Source organism: Harmonia axyridis, chromosome 2 (genome assembly GCF_914767665.1).
Source record: "Harmonia axyridis chromosome 2, icHarAxyr1.1, whole genome shotgun sequence".
In the NCBI taxonomy this organism is placed as follows: domain Eukaryota; kingdom Metazoa; phylum Arthropoda; class Insecta; order Coleoptera; family Coccinellidae; genus Harmonia; species Harmonia axyridis.
Genome location: NC_059502.1, coordinates 44,241,054 through 44,265,999, shown reverse-complemented (window position 1 = coordinate 44,265,999; position 24,946 = coordinate 44,241,054). Strand labels below are relative to the sequence as shown.

At 33.4% G+C, this 24,946-nt stretch overlaps 1 protein-coding gene across 1 annotated transcript in view; it reads left to right on the top strand.

Annotated features, from left to right (window-relative positions):
* LOC123673316 overlaps nucleotides 1-24,946 on the top strand; it is a 66,064-nt gene that overhangs the window by 27,278 nt on the left and 13,840 nt on the right. Inside the window, exons 7-9 of the mRNA XM_045607804.1 lie at nucleotides 19,408-19,455; nucleotides 23,467-23,505; nucleotides 23,615-23,653. Coding sequence (XP_045463760.1) covers nucleotides 19,408-19,455; nucleotides 23,467-23,505; nucleotides 23,615-23,653 — 126 coding nt within the window. The remainder of the gene's footprint in view (nucleotides 1-19,407; nucleotides 19,456-23,466; nucleotides 23,506-23,614; nucleotides 23,654-24,946) is intronic.

Here is a 24,946-nt window from a genome sequence, read left to right as displayed (position 1 = left end):
ACAATAGATTCTCAAATAGACGTAGGTAAAACCTTCGCTGGGACACTACAATCTACATAGACCCATTTCACTTGGGATTCGGAGAAGTACAGATTTCTTTACTTTCAACTTGAATTTTCTAGAAACCCAGAATAATCATGTTTATTAGTTTTTATTGCTGTGAGACTGAAAAACCCAAATCAATTTCCATAAAAACCATCGAAACTATTCAGAATATCCAGATATCAAAACGATCAGCTTCATGATATCTCATTATTTCAAAAAAAATATATATGAATATATATGAATTCGGTTATAAGGGTCTATAAGTATTTAGATTTAAGTATGAGGGTTAAACGACTCTTTTTATTGGGTGAATTTAAGTGAAAGTATGTATATACCCATACACAACAGCCCAAAAATCCTCCAGAAAATTTCCCCCATAAAGCTTTTCTACCTTTTATCAAAGGTGTCACTGACAAAATCAGTCGCATACTACGAAAACAGGATATAAAAACAGTTTTCACAGCCGATAACAAAATTTCCAAATTTCTTCGAACACCAAAGGATACGATCGATAACGAGTCAGGATACGATCGATAACGAGTCTCAGGGAGTATTCGAGATACCATGTTCCGCATGTCCTAGAACATACATAGGACAAACCAACAGACTGAAGGAGTTGAACGACAATAAAAAAATAGAAACATGAATGTGAACAAATATTCTTTGTATCAACAAATGAGTTTGGTAACAAATCTACAAGCTAATGAATTTGCCTATAAGGAACATAATTGAATTGAAACAAACACACATTGACAATTATAATAAATAAACTTCAAATAAACAAAATCTCATAAAGTGATATGGGAATAACATTAATAAACTAGTTATTTGAATGAGATTATTATCTTTCTCTTCTATGAGTTCGAAAGATACGTGGGTGTATAATTAATATATTGCTCGAAATGAGATCATTTTTTGAAATAAACAAGTAGATGGGGATTCACTTTTTTTTTATGCATCAATTTTTTTTCTTTATCGCAGAGATCATTATACTCGACCCAGAACAACGACCTTGCTGATATGCCTGTATAGTGCCCCATATTCAACTGAGGCTCGAGGTCATAGTTCCAGGAATGAAATTCATAATTCCGAGCAAATGTAAATTTTAATCTGAAAGTGGGTCAGATAAAGATTTTGGAATATCTTCCAAGGAGATGTCCAAGTTTGAATTATCAATCAAATTGACTAGTTCCATAAAAAAAATTTACCTGAAAAAATTCAAAATGAATTTTCATTAAAATGATAATACATACACAGAACACTTACCGGTCTCGGTTAGTTTTGAATCTCTGTAGCCATTGCAACTAAAACATTTCTGTTTTCCTTTCAGAACAATGAATTCCTCAATGATATTATAAAAACCTTTGCCCATAATCGTGGAATTTAAGCTAACCACTCTCTAATTTTTGACTTTGAGAGGACAACCATTTTCACAAACGGACACCTCTTGCAATCTTGGGTAATCTGCAAATATCTTCGATATCAATGACACTACATTACACTCACAATCTATCAAATAGTTGTTACTTATTATTTGTTTGGTCGCTGTTTCGGCGACGATAAGAGTTTGTATTTATTCCTTTGTAGCTGATGTACGTCACCATTTCAGCAAACGTGTTTCCTTCCGAGGCTAATTCCTCGAAATAAATCCTGATCTCTTCTGCGTCACGGAACCCAAAAAGAAATATCTACTTGAAGCAGACTATCAAAACCACACGTATTCTTCAATGAATATAATTTCCCCTCTATATTGATTGCCTGAAATGAGAAAAAGAAGTATAAAACACTGGAAATAAAAAGTTCATTGCATTTCTTCATCAAATATTACATCCTCAATTCGAAGTATAGATACATTTCAAATGGGTAGATTTGATTAATGTGTACTCACTCGAAGAGACGGATTGTGTCCATTTTTGATAATTGGGATTTTCTTGAGTAGTATACTCATCCAATGAATTAAATATATTATAATTTTTGGTCAAATAAAGAGATGCTGGTTTTTCATTTTTATTGATCAGGCCTTTCCAGTTCTCCTCTTCCTGGGTCACCAGTACTTCGTCTTCGATTTCATCATCATTTTCGAGGTTTTGTTGTTTTGGGTTATTATTCAGTTCGGCAGTCACAACTTTCATATTTCCTTCCAAATATTTCAAGTAGCTGTCTATAAAATTATCTGCTCGAATTGGTTTACCACAAAATTTGAAAATTTGATTTTTAATTATACTGAAGTGTCCTTCCACTGGAGCACTAGATGCCGGTATCCTTACATAACCGAATTTTGGCCTGGCAATGCATGACCAAAGGGGCATCCATTCCAGATCATCCATGATCTTTTTTGTTAATTCTGAGAAATAATGGGCGTTGTCATCATCCTCCTTTTCAGTTCGAGCAACACTGAGAGCCTCAGAATTAATTTTTTCCCCCCAAATTCTCCATTTGTTCGAAGATGTGAGTTTCGTACTGAAAATGCTATCATCTTCAAAAGGAAACGTAACCACATCGTCATCGGGATCTTCAGCCGCAGGATCCAAAAGTTTTCTCATTTTAATTTTATGATTGACGCAAGAAGATAATTTTCCGTCTTGAAGACTTCCCCCAGTCATACACTGGCTGATCAAAAATATCGAATATAGAATATCCGCCGCTTCTTCTATACTTTGACATAAAACAAGCTGACCAATTAATGCCAAATAAAATTTTTTGATGGGTTTATTCAGCTTACTCAGAAAATTTGCATAAATTTTTATGAAATGAGCTACATCTATCCTAATATAACATTTTGAAGATTTCTCACTCCAAAATGACTCGGTGTAGTCTTCGATTTTCAGAAAACCTGTATAGGATCTAACTGTTGCAGTCAGAAGAGCTCGTGAAGAGTCACATACCACTTCTTTTGGTATTGGAGGAGAATTGATTCTTACCCATTCATTTAACCAATATTCTATGATGTTGGTGTTGTGCACTTCGGTAATCATCTGCATTATCGGAAATTGTAACTTCCCTGCAGAGCTGTGACGAGCACTGAAGAAAAGTGCTTGAGCACTAAGCACTAAGCACTCGAAAAAAAGGGCTTCGAGCACCAAGCACTAAGCACCGATTTTCACAAAAGACTCGCGATTACTAAGCACTTTGTAAAAGTAATTCGAAATTTCGAGCACTAATCACTAAGCACTTAAGTAGGAACTGTTGAAAGTGAAGTTTTTTAATCGGAAAATATATTGTTCCTATAATCTAATGTAAGATTATGGTCGGGTAAGAGAAAAAGTACACCAGAATTTTATAGAAGCGATCTGATTCAAAATAGTAAATTTTCCGAAGTTGATAATATAAACTGGATTATCAAAATAAAGAAGAATGAGCAAAATGAAAGAGAACAAGTTCAAATTCTTCAAATATGATTTTGAATTTTTAACAATTCAATTTTAATTTTAGAAAAATGTTTGACTATATTTGAATGAAAGTAAAAATTGAATTGTCACAATAGTGAATGATACTAGTTAACCAACAGATAAATTGAATATCAAATAGCAGGAACCTGCATGGAAGGGACGAATGTGATGAGTTATTATTCCATACTTGAAAACTTATGACTATATATTTCAGAGCCATCATTCAGCCTTATTATTTCGTCATAATATCTGCAATGCTCGACCGAGGGTTCGACTCACTGATGATGAATCTGTCTTGAAATTCGATTGTATTCGTCCGGCCGAAAAAATGATAATTCTCGGAGAGATATTCAATCTTAAAATTCTCAGGATATCTTCGAATATCGAATGTTGCTGTTAAGTTTGTCCAAATCCAACAAGGAATCTCGTAGATATAGGAGTTCGAATTTTTTTTTGAAGATTTCGAAACTTTTGATTCAATCTCAATAAAATGTTGCCTTTAGATGTTAAATAACAATTTCAAGAGTCGTAATGAATATTATGTGGATAGCTCAACCGAAAACATAAAATTTCAAACAGAATATAATAATAATAATAATAATAATAAATTTTATTCAATCCTTTCAGACACAAACATGGTGTATAGGACAGGTCAAAATGAGAACAAAACAATAATCATAAATAACACTATGAATTAAGGAATCAAAAAATCACACAAATATTCTTGTACTGAATAGTAACATTTAACTTAAAGAAGGTTCTTAATTTCTTTCTTGAACATTTTTGAATTGAGAGATTTCATAGTAGGTGACAAATGATTGAACATCCTGATACTCTGATACATTGGAGAGCATTCAAATCTATAAGTCTTATGTCTAGGAAACAATAAAGTTTGTGAATTTCTCGTGTCATAACCATGATAATCTGATAATTTCATCCATTTAAATTCATTCTCTTTGGCATATAGCAAACATTTGAAAATATATATACATGGCAAAGTTAAAATTTTATTCTCAACAAAAACTGATTTGCAAGAATCCATCGGATTTAAGTTAAATATTGCACGTATGATTCGTTTCTGTGCTACGAATACTCTGTGGAAGTCAGAACATCTTCCCCAGAGCAGGATGTTATACGATAGATGACTATAAACCAGACTAAAATAAACACTCATCAGACAGCTTCTAGGTAGAATGTCTTTAATTCTGTGGATTGCAAAATACGAGCTGTTCAATTTTTTACATAAAGCGTCAATGTGGGTCGTCCATCTTAAATTTTTATCAACATGGATACCAAGGAATTTTGTCGACTCTGATGCCGTGATAACGTTATCTCCATACCTTATGCTGAATGCTTCGACTTCAAACAAAATCTAACGCAAACAGTTTTATTGATGTTCACCATAAGATTATTCCTACGGCACCAATTTAGAAATTCCGTCACAATACATTCGCATGCCCTATGGAGCTGCCCAAGACTCCCCGCAGAAACAACTACAGAAGCATCATCAGCGAATAAAGTTAACAAAAAGGAGGCTAACCACACAGGCAGATCATTTATAAATAATATGAATAAAAGAGGTCCCAGCACAGAACCCTGAGGAACTCCAAGGCCAATAAAATGACTCTCAGAATAACTTTCGCCTATTCTAACTGACATCGATCTTTCGTTGAGGTAACTACGTAACCATTCCAGGAATACTCCCCTGAAACCCAGATTGTAGCATTTTTCTAGTATGAACTCAAAAGATAGCGAATCAAAAGCGGAGGCAAGGTCAAAAAATACGCCCGCCACAAACAAGTTCCTATCCAAACACTCATAGACCGATTCAAAAAAATCAACTGCAGCTGATTGTGTTGAGTGACCGCTTCTAAAACCATGTTGAGCCGGGTTTAATATTTTGAATCCACTGAGATAATTCATCATTCTGGAGAAAACAATTTTCTCGAATACCTTCGAGAGCAAGCTGAGAATAGATATTGGGCGATAATTTACTATTTCATTTAGGTTACCACTTTTGAATATCGGAATAACTATAGATTTCTTTAAAATACGAGGAAAAGTTGCAGATGTTATGGAGAGATTGATGAGATGTGCAAAATGCTCACTAACTACTTCACCCATTGCCTTTATTATTTTAGTTGATATAGAATCGACTCCAACGCTCTTTTTATTTTTCAATGATTTAATGGTTTCCACGACTTCAGATCCCGTGACAGGATAGAAGAAAAAATTTGCGCTTACCATGGGCGTCACTGTGCAAGACTGTGATAAATCATCACCATAGCAAAATTTTAATTTAGAGGTAGTTATGGTAGAAAAATGTTTGGCAAAAATATCAGCTAACAAATTCGGGTCGCTACACAGTTTTCCATCTGAATTTATGGAAATATTACAACAACCACTATTTGTTCTTCCAGTAAGTCCGTTAACTATATTCCAAACTGTCTTATTTCTGTTCGAAGAGTTGTCAATAACAGAACTATAAAACTTACATTTTGTGCGTTTTATCAGAGCAATATGCTGACGTTTTGCTATTTTGTAGTTTTCGTAAGTATCTAAGAGGCCAAAATTCTTATGGAGCCAATAGAGGTTCGACAGGTTCTGTTTACTCTAGATGATCTCGGGTGTTATCCATTTTTTGACTGAAGGTGTTGAAGTTCGTTTACGCATAGGACAGTTTTCTTCAAGATAATAGTGAACAATATTAACGAATGTCTCAAAACATGCATCAATATCAGAATTCGAATAAAGTTCAGCAAAATTACACTTAGATAATGAGACTAAGAAATTATCTACATTATTTTGACTCAGATTCCTAAATGAATATGTTTCGATCTTTTGCTTGTGTTCCAGTCTGAAATTCACCTGTAGTAAAATAGCCTTATGATCACTAATATGGGGATCGAAAACTACAACTTTATAGTCATGTGGATCAACATTAGTAATGATGTAATCAACTTTCGATATACTGGTATGACCGTTTATGTTCGTGAATTCTCTAGTGGGATACTGTGACGTTACACTCAATCCAAAGCAATCTAGCAAATCATTCAACAATTTAGAGTTATTACAGTTTTTGCTTAAGAAATCTATGTTTAAATCTCCACAAAGAAAAATATGATCAACAAAGTTAATACATGACTGCAATGCGCAAAACAGCTTATCAAAAAACATTTCTAAATTACCAGAACAGGGCCGATAAACACTGATGATGCCCATACGAATGCCTTGATCCGAAACTACAACACCACAAATCTCAATGTGCATTTCCTCGGAGAATCCGGAAACTTTCAGTTTCTTCACTTGTAAACTCTGCTTCGTATATATAGCCGATCCACCATGTTGCCTAGAGGTACGGCAAAAGTAATCAGCCCGAACAGCACAGCCAGCAATCACCACTGCTCTGATATTGTCCACACTGCACCAATGTTCTGCGACACTCAGTACATCTGCATTTGTTTCTTCCAATAGCAATTCTAAACTATCCAATTTGTTTGAAATGCACTGGGTATTTAGTTGCATGATTTTCAAGCAACCTCCATCTGGAGTAGGAACTAATGTAGTTGATCCTGATTTGTCCTTTTTCGGTGAAAAAAATGATGTACATTGACCTTATTGGGCCAATTTGAACCTTCAAGTGCCTTATTATACTCAGAACTAGGAATGAGTACTTTGAATGATGAATAGGAATTGGGATAGCGTGAAGATAATTTCTCACATATAACATTTGAAAACTTATTTTTGAGAAAGTTCTGTAAGTTTTCAACACTTGTGTCGGGTTTCAGATTCGAGACGTGGAAAGCCTTGAACTTGTCTAAGCCCTCAACGTCCGCTGCTCCGGAATAGGTTCCAACAACTAGGGTTTTTCTAGGCTTGCGATTTTTATTTTTCACAAATTTCCATTCGGAATCTGAGTTTTTTTCTGCAGGAACAGCTTCACTCACCCCATCTCTACCATTTAGTTGGCGGGCTGACCTAATCGCCTGAGTTACTTGGGAATAGGTGATCTTCTGGGGAGGATATTTTATATTGATAGGAGCGGCAGTTGAAGATCTCGTTTCAGATTTGTCCACATTTAAAGAAGGAGCGTTCGTTACAGCAGATGGAATTGTTGCATGGGAATCCTCGGAATTTCCAACACTCACGTCATCCGAAATATGTTGCTTATCGGGCATGATGCTCGGCATGATGTTGACAAACTTTTTATTCAGTTCGTTTATTTCGTGTTTCTTGTTTTTGAGTTGATATTCGAGAGAATCGATTTTGAATCTAAGTAGGGAATTATTTTCCATGAGAATATTGTTTTTCGACTCCAACTCGGAAATGATTCTAAGTAAAAGATCAGGTTGAGTAGAATCGATACTTAAGTGCTTTGCAGTCGTCTCACAAATCGGTGAGGAGCTGCCACTCATTTTATCACTCGGAACTGGGTTTGTCAGCTCTACATCACAACACTTTTTCATTTTCGTACCACAACCGGGGTGGAAAAACTTGTGACAAATGTGACACTTTGTACTACTTTTTACAATTGATTTTCTACAGTATCCACAACAAGGGAAATTAACTTGTAGAGAGAGTTTCGCATCGACTTCCTTATTTGCCGACATATTTAATCTTTATCTTGAAAAAATTATCCAATATTTCCTTGATCACAAAACCGACAAGTTTGGCTTAACCATAACTAGGCTTCGGATGAATATGAATTTGCATAACTGCATATTCCTATGTTTATTTGAGTTCAAGTTCATATTTTAATCATTTTCTGTTTTAAATACATATTTCCAAGATAAAATTGGTTTTTAAACAAGAACAAATCTAATAGAACCGTTCTTTTGGCAAATCCCAAAAAGCTTTTATGACTTTTTATGACATACCCAACCCGCAAAGAATGCAGTATTCGGAGAAAATATTCATCTGGTAAGAAAGATAGTAAACCTCGTTTCTGTCGTTGTTTTTTAAGTGCCTACTGAAATATTTCTTTAGGCAAGTATCAGAGCAATGAGAATTCGAATGAAAATATGGAACAATGGAATAATGGAACTTTTTTGCGTATCGATTTCTTGACCCTTATACGTGTTAATTCTTATTATTTTAATCTTCACTATCGTTTACCTAACTCATGTAAATAATACTATTTTTGTTTAATATACTATTGGCCAACGCTATAATAAACTAATGAAATTTTGAGATTTTATTCTTTACGACCTTTATACCTGCTTCTGTATGTATTTTGTTCAAACAAGTACTTCATTAATTTCAACTATAGTATAAAATGAAGAACTAACTGTCACATAAGTGGATACATAAGATTTTTTGTCCGATCAGAAAAGATTTGTGTTTCTTTTTCAGAAATTCCTCATTTTCATAAGAGTTCTTTTCCCAAATAACTTCAAATATTGCCAAAATCTTGCAATCACTGACAATGATGTACAAGATACCCAATGAAATATAACCAAATACAAAATTAGATACACAGATAAACTAGATACAAGATACCTACGTTTCGAAATTGAATCTGAAAGAATGATATACATGATATATAAGGTTGAAGTTTTTAAGTACGATTTCAAGTTACAAAAATTATTATAATAATTATATTCGATTTCAATCGTAACTTTCAGAATTAGAATAAATCAATTCGATTCAAGATAATCAAATTTTTGGATGTTTTTTTTTTTAATTTCCTTTCAACAATTGAACATATGCTTCCATAGTCTCTTATTACAAAATGAAACCGAATGATTAAATTGATTGAGATTGAGAATACAAAGATACGTAAAAATTCTTTAAAAAATAAAGTTCATAAAAAACGATTCTGTAATGTGAAATGAATATCTATGAATCTGAAATAATCAGCCACTTTAATTTATCAATGAAATTGCAGTTAGACATATTTTTTTCCGCTTAATAGATTAACTGATGTGAGATAATGGTAGGTATATTTTCGAATGAAGATTTTGCAAAACTCGTTTTACCATCTGTTTTAAATGATGTACTCTTCGAATATTCCATCACATTTCGTAGTTATTCTGAACCGACAGCCACCAAAGAAGTTTTATAATTTTATTATGTTTATGTACGGTCTTCTAGAACCGCATAGAACCTCGATGAACAGAGAATTGATTCATCGGAACAGTCTAGGTATCCCAATTCCCAACCATCTCGGTGAGATTTCTGAATCTTATAAAATCTACTAACTGATTTCTTCCTACTAAAAATTTCATTCAAATGCGAAAAATCTAAAAAAGTTGATTTCTACTAAATCTGGTTACACTGGTACGAAGCTTCAGATATTGGTTCGTTTGGTCATAAAAATGGTCTACGAACCGTCCGGAGTTGCTTCGTTTCCGAGATATGACGAGCGAAGAAGTTTCGAAAAAACGGTACCTAGTTATTTATGAATTATCCTAAATATTTTTCTGTAGTTTTTTATTTTTTAGATTGATTAACTAAAAATGGAACTTTTCGGTCTCCTGTATTATCTGCATATCAAGCTTTGTTATCGAGAAAAAAAATTAGCTCAACTCATTCTGAAAACTATTCATGGTGTTTAGGATCCACATGGTGTTTATGATTCAATAGAGTGGCTTCAATTTTTTTTTCTCGAAAACGAAGCTAGATATGACGGAAATACAGGTGACGAAAAAGTTGGACCTATATTATTAGTTGTTCAATCTTTGAAAATTTATTAAAAACCACAAACGAGTCAGTTGCGTACTCTTTGTCCTCAATATTGTTGTGTCCACTGAGACACCACTGGACCTAAATAATTCAATCTAGTAAGAGCTAAATAAGCGCCTTATTACTTTCAATAACTTCACTGAATTCATTTAAATACCCAAGTACCAAATATTTAATATTTCGTAGATCCTTCAGAATACCTATTTGTTGCTATTTACTAGTATTTTCTTCACAGTTTGAACACAATTCGTCTGAAATTACTTACCGGGAAGGTGAATGAGTATAACCAGGTAAAATCTTTTTGACCGAGCTGCGCGGAATTAACTGACGTTTGAATTTGTTTTGAAATTCATAACAAATAACATGTTTACTAGGTCCTACCTCCAAAGATGATAAATCAACAGTTGACCTGTCATGATTGCCAAAATGTATAGGTACATTCGACAGGAAGGCTTTCCAGATTAGAATTAAGGAACATCTAAAGAGTTTTCTTAACTGCAAGAACAATTGTACATATTTCAATCCTTCATTGGATTGAGGACATACGTTCAATCATAATATTGAAATTCTACAGACCGAAATTGAAAGTTGAGGCTTGAAATTCCTACAACCACTAGATATACCTAGATAGTCTTAACAAAATTATTAAGCGCTGAAACTTCGTAATGAAGGAATTTATTTGAATTAGAATTCGAAAGAAAATGATTGGAAACTCTACTGGGTGTTCGAAATGATAAAATTCATTGATGATACTAAGATTTGCTACCTGATGAAAGAATAGAATACATGTTATGCCATTTAGAATAAGCCTGATAATAACATTTGAATGAGTCACCAATGAATTGTCTTAGTAGAGTTCCCAATGATTATCAAAAAGTAAGTACGTACGTACCTCCATTTGTCTAGAATTCAATTTGAAAATCTCATCTCAATGAAATCATTCATTTCGAAAACTTCAGGTTCTTCCAAAGCCTGTTTCCTTTATGAAAAATCGAAATATTTCAAAAAGGGTAAATTTTAAACATATAAAATTTCTTTCATTTATACATTTTTTGTACACCCTATGTATTTCGAAACAATAAGATAATGTAGCTCTAATGGAGCCTAAGGATACTGTGAAAATTTGAATATTTCAGCCCTTCACCATAAAGACTATCGCCATCGCGCCAATGGTGGAACAGCCTGTCTCATTTCAATTCATAAGAAATAAGCCTTCGTATTATTCCTATGATTCTCCAACAAAGCTTAATAATTTTTGTGTTAGCAAAATAAAATAGGATATATTTTGCAGAAGTGCCTTATCGGCATCGGGAAAAAGCCTAATTTTCTTTAAACAATTAATTTCATTAATTTCTATTTTTTTTGCCTTCCGTACCCAGAGTATACATAATAAACATGGGATTCAGTAACTGAATACATCGTTAGACCCGAATAACAGAGTTAGATAATGTTGAGGGGTATAAACGTGAAATAAATTTTCGACATCTTATGATGTTTCATGAGATAAGAGAAAAAAAACTCATTCAGGAATTTTGTGTGTATGCATCTATATTTCGGGATTCTGAAAATACAATCCCGGATGAAATAAACCTCTTTCGCATCTCGGATAAACTTCTTCAGATAAAAAATATCCTAGAAGAATTTGTGCACTGCCAATAACGACAATAACAAAGAAGGGTAATAAAATTGTCAAAAGTGCCGACAGGCAACAGTAACAGCGGACAGCTGTAATTACATCTGAAATGCAGTTGAAATATTTCTACCTATACCGAATTGAAGATAGAAACTCGTCAAGATGGAAATTCTACGGCGTAATAATAAAGAAATTGAACAATTTATCATATTCATCAATATTTCATGTCTAAATCATTCTTATTTTCGAAATCCTAAACGTAGAATCACATCAATGTATGAATTTGATGTGCAATTTAGGACTTTCATCAAAGGTTAGTTGAGTTAGTTCGAGGGTTCAAAATGAATTTTTATTTCGGTTAACTATCTTTCTTACCAGGGACCGTATTCTAGACGAGTGATCTTTCAAAATGTATACGTACATTCAGTGTTCAGAGCTCTGAAAGAACGTATACGTTTTGAATGATCACTTGTCGAGAATACGGTACCAGATGTTGTTAATGTCATTATTTGGGATATTTTTTTTTTCCGAATACTGCATTCACCTTGTATATCATATGAATTCCCTATAGTTGAGATGTTACGGAATCCTATTATCATCAAGACGTTCATAATTTGAATTGGTTGGATGGTTTAAATTTCTATTTAGGTGAACTATTTTTCTTACCAGATGTTAATAAATATTTTCTCCATTCATTTGATGCGGGTTGGGTAGGTTATAAAAAGTCATAAAAGCTGTTCGGGATTTGCCAAAAGAACGGTTCTATTAGATTTGTTCTTGTTTAAAAACAAATTTTATCTTGGAAATATGCATTTAAAACAGAAAATGATTAAAATATTAACTTCAACCCGAATATACATTGAGACATACAGTTATGCAAATGCATATTCATCCGAAGTCTAGTTATGGTTATACCAAACTCGTCGGTTTTGTGATCAAGGAAATATTGGATAATTTTTTCAAGATATTTTGTTTGCAATTTTTATGTTTCTGGTTGAGCTATCCGCATAATATTAATTGCGACTCTAGAAATTGTTATTTATCATCTAAAGGCAACATTTTATTGAGATTGAATTGAAAGTTTCGAAATCTACGGAATTCCTTGTCGGATTTGTACTAAGTAAACAGCAAATTTCGATATTTGAAGATATCCTGAAAATTTCGAGTTTGAATATCTCTTCGAAAATTATCATTTTTTCGGCCGGACGAACAGAATAGAATTTTAGGACGGATCATCTGTGATTCGAACCCTCGGTCGAACCTTATTGTTTTTGACCATATTTTGCATAAAATTCATAAATTACAGACATTAAGACAAAATAATAAAGCTGAACGACGCGACGGCTCAAAAATATATAGAATAGAATAGAATAGAATAGAGTTTATTTAGTACAAATACAAAATAAACTACAGAAAATAAAGCTGTGAGTTATTCACCCTGAGGTCACAACTGTGTACAGCATTCAAATTATTATTTATTCCCTTTTTTACGGTAACAAAAAAAAAACTGAAAAACCAGCAACTATACATAATAAATGATAAATAAGTTTCAACTCTAAGTGATCCCTGTCTCAGCCGGTATAGGTACGTCTCTTCATCAGTTTTATCTTGTTTTCATCGGTGACTCTTTCTTCTCGGTTTTTTTTCCCTGTCGTCTTTAGCGTGTATTTTTTCTCTTCATCTTTTCTCCCTTATTTTTTTCTCCTTCTTTAAGTGGAATTTATAATCCTATCTATCTCAGTTCGGTCTTGTACAATCAGCCATCTCTTTAGTTCTTTGTTGAATTTATTTTTATTATTAATTTCTTTTATTTCTTTTGGTACGATCGGGTATAATCTTGCAGCTATATATTCACTACATCTCTGTCCTATCCTTTTTTCTGCTCTGGGTCTCTCATAATTTTCGTTATCGTCTCCAGCTCTCGTAGGGTATTTGTGTTCTTTTTGTATGATGGAAATTTTATTTTGTTTGATATGCGAGATAATCCTTTGAGCAAAAATTTGCCTTATATCTAATACTTTTGCTAAAGTGTATATACTGTCACTAGAGAATGTAATTTTTTTTTTGTACATTACTTTGAGGATATTTTTTTGGAGAACATCAATGATTCTCTTGTGTGTGTCAAAAACACCTCCCCATCCTATTATACCATACGAAAGCTGTGGCTGGACCAGCGACTCATAGAGCATCTGTAGATGTTTTGGAGAATTAACATAATTCATTATATACTTAAATCTATATAGGATACCTCTAAGTTTTCTCGAAACATACGTTATGTGTTCATCCCATTTCAAATGTTCATCGATGACTACGCCAAGATACCTTGTTGAATGTGTTTTTGCTATATATAACTGGTCATCGAAATTCAAGTCTCCTAAATCTGGAATTCCCTTTTTATTTGAGGCGAAGGTTATATATTTGGTCTTACTGATATTTATCGTCAGTTTATTCAATCTAAACCATTTTGTCAGAGTCTCAAATTCTTGGCATACTTGTTTTTTCAGATTCTTCCATGTAACATCATGAAAAAGTATCATGGTATCGTCCGCGAAACCGATTATTTCACCTTTGTTTTTAACCCTGAAGAGACTGTTTATATACAATATGAACAGGAGAGGCCCAAGAACTGTACCCTGTGGTACTCCGAAGTTTATTTAATTACTTTCACTATATTTTCCATTGAGGTGTACAATTTGTATTCTATCTGATAGATAGCTTCGTAGCAGATTTAATACTTTGCCGCGGAAACCATAATTTTCGAGCTTTTCTAGTAGACGATCATGACAGACAGTATCAAAAGCTTTTGCAAGATCGACAACTACCGCCAAAGTTGGAATTTTACTATCAATATTTTTATATATGATGTCTGTGACTTTTTTTATGGCATTTTCCGTCGACATGCCTCTCCGAAAACCAAACTGATTATCTGATATAATTTTATGTTTATTTATAAATGTCTCCATACGAACTTTAATCAACTTTTCGAGGATCTTTCCCAGATTTGAAACTAAAGTTATCTGTCTATAGTTCTGCATGCGACTCCTGTCTCCTCCTTTATAGAGTGGTTTCACTATTCCTACTTTTAATATTTCTGGAAAACAGGCTTTTTCGAAGCAGTTATTCATAATATAAGTGAGAGGATTAGATATCTCCTGCCGTATTTCTTTCAAATGTTCTGCGCGTATTCCATCATATCCAGCTGATTTTTTCGATTTCAAACTACTTATAATTTTTTTTATTTCCTCAGAATCAGTTGGAAAAAGAAAAAAAGACTTATCAAAATGTTCACTCTGCTCTGTGAAATCAGCAGGAGCAATTTTTTCATTTGCATAACTTTCCCCTAGTCGACTATAATAGTCATTGAAAAGATCGCACATTTCTTGTCCGTTCTCAATGATTTCGTCATCGTCATTTCTTATGTGTTTTATATTTGTATCCGGTTTTTCGTAATTGGTAATCCTTTTCACACAGTCCCATAAAGCCTTGGAGTCTTTTTCATTATTTTTTATGCTCTTTTCGAAAAAATGTGTTTTGGCTTCTTTTATGAGCCTGTGTAATTTATTTTTTAATTTAGAATACTCGCTCTTCAGTTGTGAATTATTTGGCTCTCCTTTAACCCTATTAAACAATTTTTGTTTTTCATCTATCACTTTCATGATACTTGGAGTAACATAATCTTTTCTGATCTGATTTTTCTTTTTCGCGGAGATCACGCTTGTGCATTTATCTATATATTTTTTCAAGATATTGATAAAGTTTTCCATTATTTTATTGACATCATCACAACCGTAAACCGTATTCCATCCCTCATTAATCAAACAATTTTTTAGTTTGTCGTAATTAATATATTTTTTTATACGTTCTTTTCCAATGTGATGTTCTTTTAGTTTTCTATTTGCATATAATAATACAGGATAATGGTCGGTAATAAGATTGCGAAATATGGTGCCACTAACATTTAAATTTTCTGGATGCATAATACCTTTCACAAAATAATGATCTAAGCAGGATCGGCTGTCTGGCCGTGTGACATCGTTAATGAGTGATATGAATCCATATGTACTCAATATATTTTTATATTCTTCCACAAGAAATTCATGAGATAATAAATTTATATTTATATCACCACTAATAATATGATCGGAGCAATGTTTCTGTTTTTCTAGATAAACTGTTAATTCCTTATTAAATTCCATGATAGGATAATGTGGCGACTTATATATCGCAGTGAGTTTTAAGCTTTTCTCTTGACTCTGAATATTCAATTCCAATGTTGTTATCTTTCCCAGTGTGATATTTTTGTGATCAAAAACAAAACCTTCTTTGACGTATACAATTATCCCATCGTTCTTGTTATATTTACCCTCACTGTAAACATGGGCGTACCCCCTCATCTTAAATAGTTTCGGATCCTCTACTTTGTATGTCTCAGTTAGTATAACAATGTCAAAATCTGTAGGAAACATTTCAAGTAACAATCTGAATTCATCGAAATTTTTTTGTATGCTCCGTATGTTCATCGTTATAATCTTCAATTCACCAATTAAATTCATCTAATCTAGTTCCCTCATACCATCAATGTTGATAGTTTGATAGTCTTCATTTTGATAGGTTCTGATGAAATCATCCATAATTTAATACTTTAATTTTGACTTATTTTAAACTTTGACGAATTGAATATACCCACAAAAAAAGGAAAGAAAAACTTCTATGTGAACCCCAAATATAACTAATTTAGATTATATAATTTAATACACATATATTGTTTATTATTTGTATTAATAATTTTTTTTTTACATAATGAAATTTCACTTATCTAATGCTGATTTCTGCCGAAGTTTCATCCCACTCGCACCTTCCTTTGAAGGTGGTTTCTTCCTATGTAAAAATCTTTTCTTATGCGTTGCCAATTGTGGTGTCATCAACTTAGCCAAACGTTCTTTCACACTACTTGTAGCTACCCCAGAAGCTGAATCTATCAATCCAAAATCTGTTCTCTCTTCTAGAGGCTTAGTTTGCTCCTCAGCGGCAGGAGTACTTGGTGCGCTATTTGGTCTATTTTCCTCTTCAGAACTATCCTGCTCCTCCAAATCATAAATCCTCTGTCCAACCACCAACCTATTCCCCTTTATATAGGATTTTTCGGATGAATTTGCCCTAGCTTTCAGCAAGAACGACCTGAGCCTATTATTTTCCTGTCGCTGCTGAACAGTCAGATCATTTGCAACGGATACTGCAGTGCCTTTCAAGTTCTTCACGTGTTCGAAAATAATTTTTTTTGTTCGATATGATCATAAGTTTTCAAGTATGGAATAATAACTCATCACATTCGTCCATTCCATGCAGGTTCCTGCTATTTGATATTCAATCTATATGTTGGTTAACTAGTATCATTCATTATTATGAAAATTCAATTTTTATTTTAATTCAAATGTACATGAACATTTTTCTACACATAAAAATTGAATTGTTAAAAATTCAAAATCATATTTGAAAAATATGAACTTGTTCTCTTTCATTTTCATTTTACTCATTCTTTTTTATTTTGATAATCCAGTTTATATTATCAACTCTGAGAAATAATAACCTCATTTTTTTATTTTCAAAAATTTCCTATTTTGAATCAGTTCGCTTCTATAAAGTTCTGCTGTACTTCTCCTCTTACCATACCATAATCTCGCATATGTTTGTAGGAACAATATTTACTCCGATTAAAAAACTTCACTTTCAACAGTTCCTACTAAAGTGCTTAGTGCTCGAAATTTCGAATTACTTTTACAAAGTGCTTAGTAATCGCGAGTCTTTTGTGAAAATCAGTGCTTGGTGCTCGAAGCACTTTTTTTCAGTCCTCGTCACATCTCTGCCACACTTGTTGCACTTTGTCACTAAAAAATTCTATACCCTTTTGTGAAAGTGTATTACAACAAATGATAGTGGCATTCTCAAAATTTAAAACATTTCCATAATTACATTTTCCCATTCCTTAGTAGCTCTTGAGATTCAAAATTTTCACCATATTATATATAGTAGTTTGACAATCGACTGATTGAACCAAATTCAGCAAAGATGTTTGAAAACAAGTGGAAAGTATTTCAGCTCTGATGCTATAAACTTTCAAAAAATGTCATATAACACATGGTCGAAATGTTGGCGGTTAATCTTCAATTTAACATTTCTGGATTTCACGGAATTTATCACTTTTTTCCAAAAACCAATTATATCTTATTCATTTCAGCATCCTCATCTAATTTGATCATATATTCCGAAAGATCATTAAATTTGCCTTAATATGAGAAGTATGAGTGGCAAAAGAGTTTTACTGACGAGTGAGGTGAGGTGGTGAATATAAATATTCTGAAGAGAGCGAAATAAGTAGTATCTTTCCAATCGTTTTATGAATGAAAAACTATTACTGAGAATATGTTTTCATTGCAGTAAAAACTTCTTCATTTAGCAGGCTTTCGAACGGCTTATCAAATTTTGTGCTAGCTACCTTCCTTCTGCTGTAATATCATGTCTAACTAATAACTACAAAATTTTCGACAACTGTAGGGGACAAAATCCATACCATACGCCATAAAATTAGCACAATTTATCTGAATAAGAAAATATCCGTCGGACAAATAAGTGACTCACAGGAAAAACTCAAAATATCTCGAAAACTGAATGGGCACAAATTTTTTTTATGCGGCAAAAATTGGCACAGAATGGGCACAAAATACCCAAATGAAAAAATTTGAAAGTTTTCATGTATGAGTCACAGCGTCAAGTTGGTGACTCACGGAAAAAAACTCGAAATATCTCGAAAACTTAATAGACACAAAATTTTTTATTTTCGGCAAAAATTGGCACAAAATGGGCACAAAATACCCAAATAAAAAAATTTGAAAATTTCCATGTATGAGTCACAGCGTCAAGTTGGTGACTCACAGGAAAAACTCGAAATATCTCGAAAACTGAAGGGGCATAACATTTTTTTTATACGGCAAAAATTGGCACAAAAAATGGGCACAAAATAATACCCAAATAAAAAAATTTGAAAATTTCCATGTTTGAGCCACAGCGTCAGGTTGGTGACTCACGGGAAAAACTCGAAATATCTCGAAAACTGAATGGGCACAAATTTTTTTTATACGGCAAAAATTGGCACAAAATACCCAAAACTCTGGAAGTGGATCACCAACTTGACGCACCTTTCAATGACTTGTATAGAATGAAATTAGTGCCCCGAAATAACTTTTTTTGTTTTTTATGGTATCCTCTTAGATTAAATATTTATTTGATGAAATACATATGTTATTGCTCATGTAAAAAAAAGAAGTATTCATGCTTATTATCACGTGATGCGAAACGTTTCAATTGGCTTAACTTGCAATGACGTCAATCTTAGATACGCACTTGTATCAATTCCTTTTTCTTTCTTTGTATCTACCAGTTTTGGTGCAGTTTTTCTAAAGATTCATTGCCTCTCTGGAAAAGTCATTGAAAAATGTAGGTTATTGAAAATAATATTGAATTCTAACCTCGGGTAGATTGCTGTTCTAAAAATTTAACGAATCAAAGTAATATTTAGAATGAAATACTATTATTGAATAATGAGTTCATTATTAGAAAAAGTTTTCAACATTATACGAATCATTTTATTCTACTTTTCAGAACCCCAAATCCAAACGACGCCAAGGAGGCCCAAATCCTCCGTCAAACGTAAGTACGATTTCCATTTCAAAAAAGTAGGTACCAGCAATATAAGTTAGAAATCAGATTTTTAAATCCCCGTCTTATTATATGGGAATACGTCTAGTATTCTCTAAAGAACCTCATTAAGGCAATTATCATTTCTTGTCGAGACATGTTATGCCAAAAATTAATATTTTTCAAAATGCTTTGCATTTCATGTTTTGTAGGGGGTCTGGCAGATTACTTCTACGCAAACCCGTAGTTCCAAACCGGTGTGAATTTGGCAGACCGTTTCCAGACGGTCTATTCACTAGATCGGATAGAAATTTAGGAAGTGTGTTCCGTATAGCATTCAGAGTATCCGTTGGAGGAAATATTGATTTTCTATAGATCTCGGGATATTTTAGCAACGTTTTCATTCAAATTATCATCAGTCTAACTTGAAAAATTTATATCTACGGAAGTACGCGTCGAAGCATCACCATATTCGGAATGTAGATTACTATTAGCGATGTGAATGAACTGTGAAAAATGATTGACTTACCTAGGGATCCAGGGGTAGATTTTCAACCCTTAAATTTCGAAAATTCGTAACTTCGGAAATACGCGTCGGAGCATAACCATATTTGAAAAGTAGATTACTATTAGCGATGTGAATGAACTGTGAAAAACTAATTGACTTACCTAGGGATCCAGGGGTAGATTTTCAACCCTTAAATTTCGAAAATTCGTAACTTCGGAAATACGCGTCGGAGCATAACAATATTTGTAATGTAGATTACTATTAACGATGTGAATAAACTGTGAAAAAATGATTGACTTCCCTAGGGATCCAGGGGTCGAAAAATTCAATCCTTGATGACAAATACACTAGGTATTCAGCATAGGTAGCTATAATTGTTAACAGCAAGCTCTTCAAATTCAAATATAACGATTAAAGAAACGTGAGGTTAAACGCTTGTCATAAAATTGGCCCGCAATACCTATCTCGTTCGGAATTCCTAAACTCTAACAAATGAGAGTTTTCACGAACGCATTCGTTTATTACCCTCAAGTTATACAAGCATTAGTTTACTGAGAGTGAATTGAAAGCGAATGCAGTACAGTATTTGGAATTACCCCAATTTGTACCTTCTGCAAAATTCTTGGAATTTCAAACTAGGGTTGTTTTGGATCACTTTTGTGCCACCCTGACAATGCGACGCCTTATGTTAATTGTATTTAAAAATCTCTATCGGATAATAAAGGAATTCCAAATTATTTCGAATAATCAATCCATTTCTAGTGATAGCATGGGCATTCTTTATAGCATTTTTTATGATTTCATATGAGTTATTAATTTCGACAATGTCATGTGTCAGAAATTGAAATCAGCGATTGCCTAAGCCTTGATAAAGAAAATTATTTGTGCTTGACCATTACATAAGTGTTAGTTATACTCGAGAGGTCTTTCAAAAATTATCAGTCTAAATTGCAAGATATATGTTTTCATATGGCGGAGAGACAAATATGTTTACCACTAGTCAATTCATTCGGGTCATAATCAACGTTGCAGCGAAATAGAATTTTCCTCTTGATAACTTGAAAGGATTAGAAAATATAGAGAACGCAAACAGGTTCAAACAACATTTTCATAATAACAGTATTCCCTGAAATGGATGTCACTCATCAATAGGATAATTCTAATTGTGAAGAAGAATAAATCATAAATGTTATGAAAAATTTTCCTACCAAAAAATCACGACTATCACTTATATCAAGTATTATGCCTACCCGAGTCTGGGAAGAAGGGGTTTGGCTGCAGCTTCCCCAAGGATACCAAATATTCAAAATTTTGCATTTAATAGAAGAAATAAGTAATAACGATTAAGTAATAGCTTTTTGTTTAGTGTTAAAAAATCGATACAACTTCATTAGTCAAATTTACTCAAAATCTATCTCCTGACATAAATATCGATTACCGATTTTACATTTCCAAATATGCAACTTATCGAAACGTGCTTTATCTGCGAAAGAAAGTTTTTCAATGGAAAGACCATTACGTCTCCAATAGATATTCGTTTATTATTTATAACCCAGCATCATGCATTGCTTCGGTCGGCAACTTCTATATAGAAAGAATTTCTTAGGGGTTGTTTATCAAAGATAACCATAACATTCAAATTTTATTGTCACCTGTCAGGTAGAAATTCAGTAGTTGAACACTATGGTACAAAAGAAATATTATTATTTTTTTGTATAAGGTATCATGGTTGAGCACGTTCCAAAAACCGATGCTGCTATAGCTCTGTCGTGTAAAATAAGCTATTATGTAACTAGAAAAACGTTTTATTTCCGTAAAATGAATGTTTTGTTACTGAGTTATTTGTTCTTAATCAAGTTTCAAATGAGGCATAGTAAAAAACCACTTATACTTTCTGAAAATGATAATGGATTTTTATTCATAATTGAAAATCAATAGAAACTATTCAATCTATAATTACCTTAGAAAACTTGAAAAATAATGAATGTTCCCCTAAATCTAATACTGAAACAAGATTCAAAGCAAAATTATTGAAACAATCTGAATCTACCGAAATATATCGATTTTTGGAGACAAAATCAATCGATCGCATTGAAGTTGGACTGGCAGCCACCCGAAAACAACAATCTGGCTCCGGTATCAATTCACACCGCTAATAGTAATCTACATTCCAAATATGGTTATGCTCCGACGCGTATTTCCGAACTTACGAATTTTCGAAATTCAAGGTTTGGAAAAACTACCCCTGGATCCCTAGGGAAGTCAATCATCTTTTCACAGTTTATTAACATCGTCACTAGTAATCTACATTCCAAATATGGTTATGCTCCGACGCGTATTTCCGAAGTTACGAATTTTCGAAATTTAAGAGTTGAAGAAACTACCCCTGGATCCCAAGGGAAGTCAAACATCTTTCCACAGTTCATTTATATCGCCAATAGTAATCTACATTCCAAATATGGTTATGCTTCCAAGCGTATTTCCGAAGTTACGAATTTTCCAAATATAAGGGTTTAGAAAACTACCCCTGTATCCCAAGGGAAGTCAATCATTTTTTCTCAGTTTATTCACATCGCTAATAGTAATCTACATTCCAAATATGGTTATGCTCCGACGCGTACTTTCGGAGATACGAATTTTCTAAATATAAGGGTTGGAAAAACTACCCTTGGATCCCTAGGGAGGTCAATCTATTTTTCACAGTTCATTCACATCGCTAATAGTAATCTACATTCCAAATATGGTTATGCTTCGACTCGTACTTCCGTAGATATGAATGTTTCAAATTAGTCTGATGATAATTTGAATAAAAACGTTGCTAAAATATCCTGAGATCTATAAAAAATCAATATTTCCTCCAACGGATACTCTGAATACTATACGGAACCCACTTTCTAAATTTCTATCCGATCGAATGAATAGTTCCATAATAAATCGTTTTTTGCCACACGCCACTGGTCACCGCCTTCGGGTGTTTCCGTCAAACAGTCTGCTGGAAACGGTCTGCCAAATTCACACCGGTCAGTTCCAAAGGGATCACTTTCCTCTACTCTCAATTCTCATCAATATTTATCGCTCATATGAGCTGCTCAGATATCTGCAGAAGAATTCAATATATGATGTCTAGTTTAAACCATTATTATATCCATGAAATTTTTCGACATGAATTGCCTATGTCAAAAAGTACCAGAGATGAATGATGACAAGTGGGTTAGTTCGAAATCAGAATTTCATGGAGATTATGAGTACTAGTATGATATAAAAATTTGGCAAACTCATTCGAAAAACAGGGTAGTATCATGTTTCACCACTTTTGAACCAGGCTGTAGAGAAAAAAAATTAACCTTTTGTGCTGAGATCTGTTGATTCCATCCAAATTTGAATCACTCTTCTATCCCAAAATTTCCAAAAGTTATTGACCGATCGAGCACTGTTGACTCACCCTTTATATAATGGAATACAGATCTTCACGTCAAAGAGAATGTAATGTTAATTTTTTATAATATCTATTTCAGCAACTCTAAGATGGAGGCAGTTGGTTTTCGACGAATCAGGTAAGTGTTACTTCGTTCTAACTACATATGTGAGAAAAGTATCATGAATAGGATTATCAAACTTAATTTGGAAACAATTTTTTTCATATAATTTTTTTTTTAATTTCAGACCGTACTCCTTATCCGCCGAGGAGGAGTAAGAGAAATAGTAAGTAGTCCAATAAAATTTGTCAATGTTTGTCGGAGAATATCAAGTTTCTCGAGATTTTTGACTACGTCTTTCAATTACCATAGTATAAGGAAAGGATAGTAAGCCAGTGTAATGCTTTTTTCGATTTTGTTGATGTTTAGCGCCATCTAGTTGTACTCACGTTCAACTCGAATTTTACTGTAAAAAATTGGTCCGTAAAGTGGAGCCCTCTGAAAAAATTGGTGTTTCCTAACCGGAAGGTGGAACCGACAATTGGAGCGCAAACACCGAATCAAACAGGTACTCTTGAGCAGAAGATGGCATCAACGGCCAAAGCGCCTCCAAATAAGGTTAGTCATACTAAAAAACCATCCAAAACTGATAATCCTGGGAGGCCAAAAATTTTGAGATCGAATTCCAAAACAGGTGGCCAGCCTTAGCGTGTGGAACTGTAAACGAGTATATTACTGCCTCTTGCCCGTCCTTCATGATTGTATTCCATTTCTTCAGGGATAATATTAGTTAAGTAGTTGAGTAGTATCAAAATAGTTGTAAATTTAATTGCATTTTGTTGTTATTTCAATCAAACTATTTTGTTCTCTCTGGTTTAGTTCGTAGAAGATTTGCAAATTTCGTCTGAATAGTATCGTTGATTTCATCTTATATTGGCTAATTGATCATATTTGCTCTTTTCGGTGATGAATAAATTCATAGATGAAATTGATGTTACTGAGTTGGGGACTGAGGTATTGGATGAGAGTGATCTCATCGAGACGTTCCTCACGGGTAATGACCAGGATTTGTGTTTGTTACAAATGAATGAAGTATTAGTAGAAATCACAATGAATTCCTCACGTTTGTTTCTTCTTTTAATTTCAATATTGATATAATCGTCTTAACCGAGACATGGATCGTGGATAATGTCGATTAGTTCAGTATTCCTGATTACGTTGCTTATTATAATGGTTCAAATATAAATCAAAACGATGGTGTTGTCGTGTACATCAGATCATGTTTAACTCACTCCGTTGAGATAAAGGTAATTCGAAGTCTTAATATGATGGTTTGTTCTTTCGAAAAACATGGTAGATTATTTAATGTATTACCATACTATCGACCACATACATACAAATCGACGATTTTCTTCCAGATCTTGAAACATTTCTATCGACCACAAAACTGAATGGCACGACTTATTTGCTGGGTGACTTGAATGTGGACTTTATGAATCAGTGTAGTTCTGATAGCTTAAGATATCTCGAGTTGCTTAGTGGCTTTGGTTTCAAATCGCTTATAAACTCTCCTACCAGA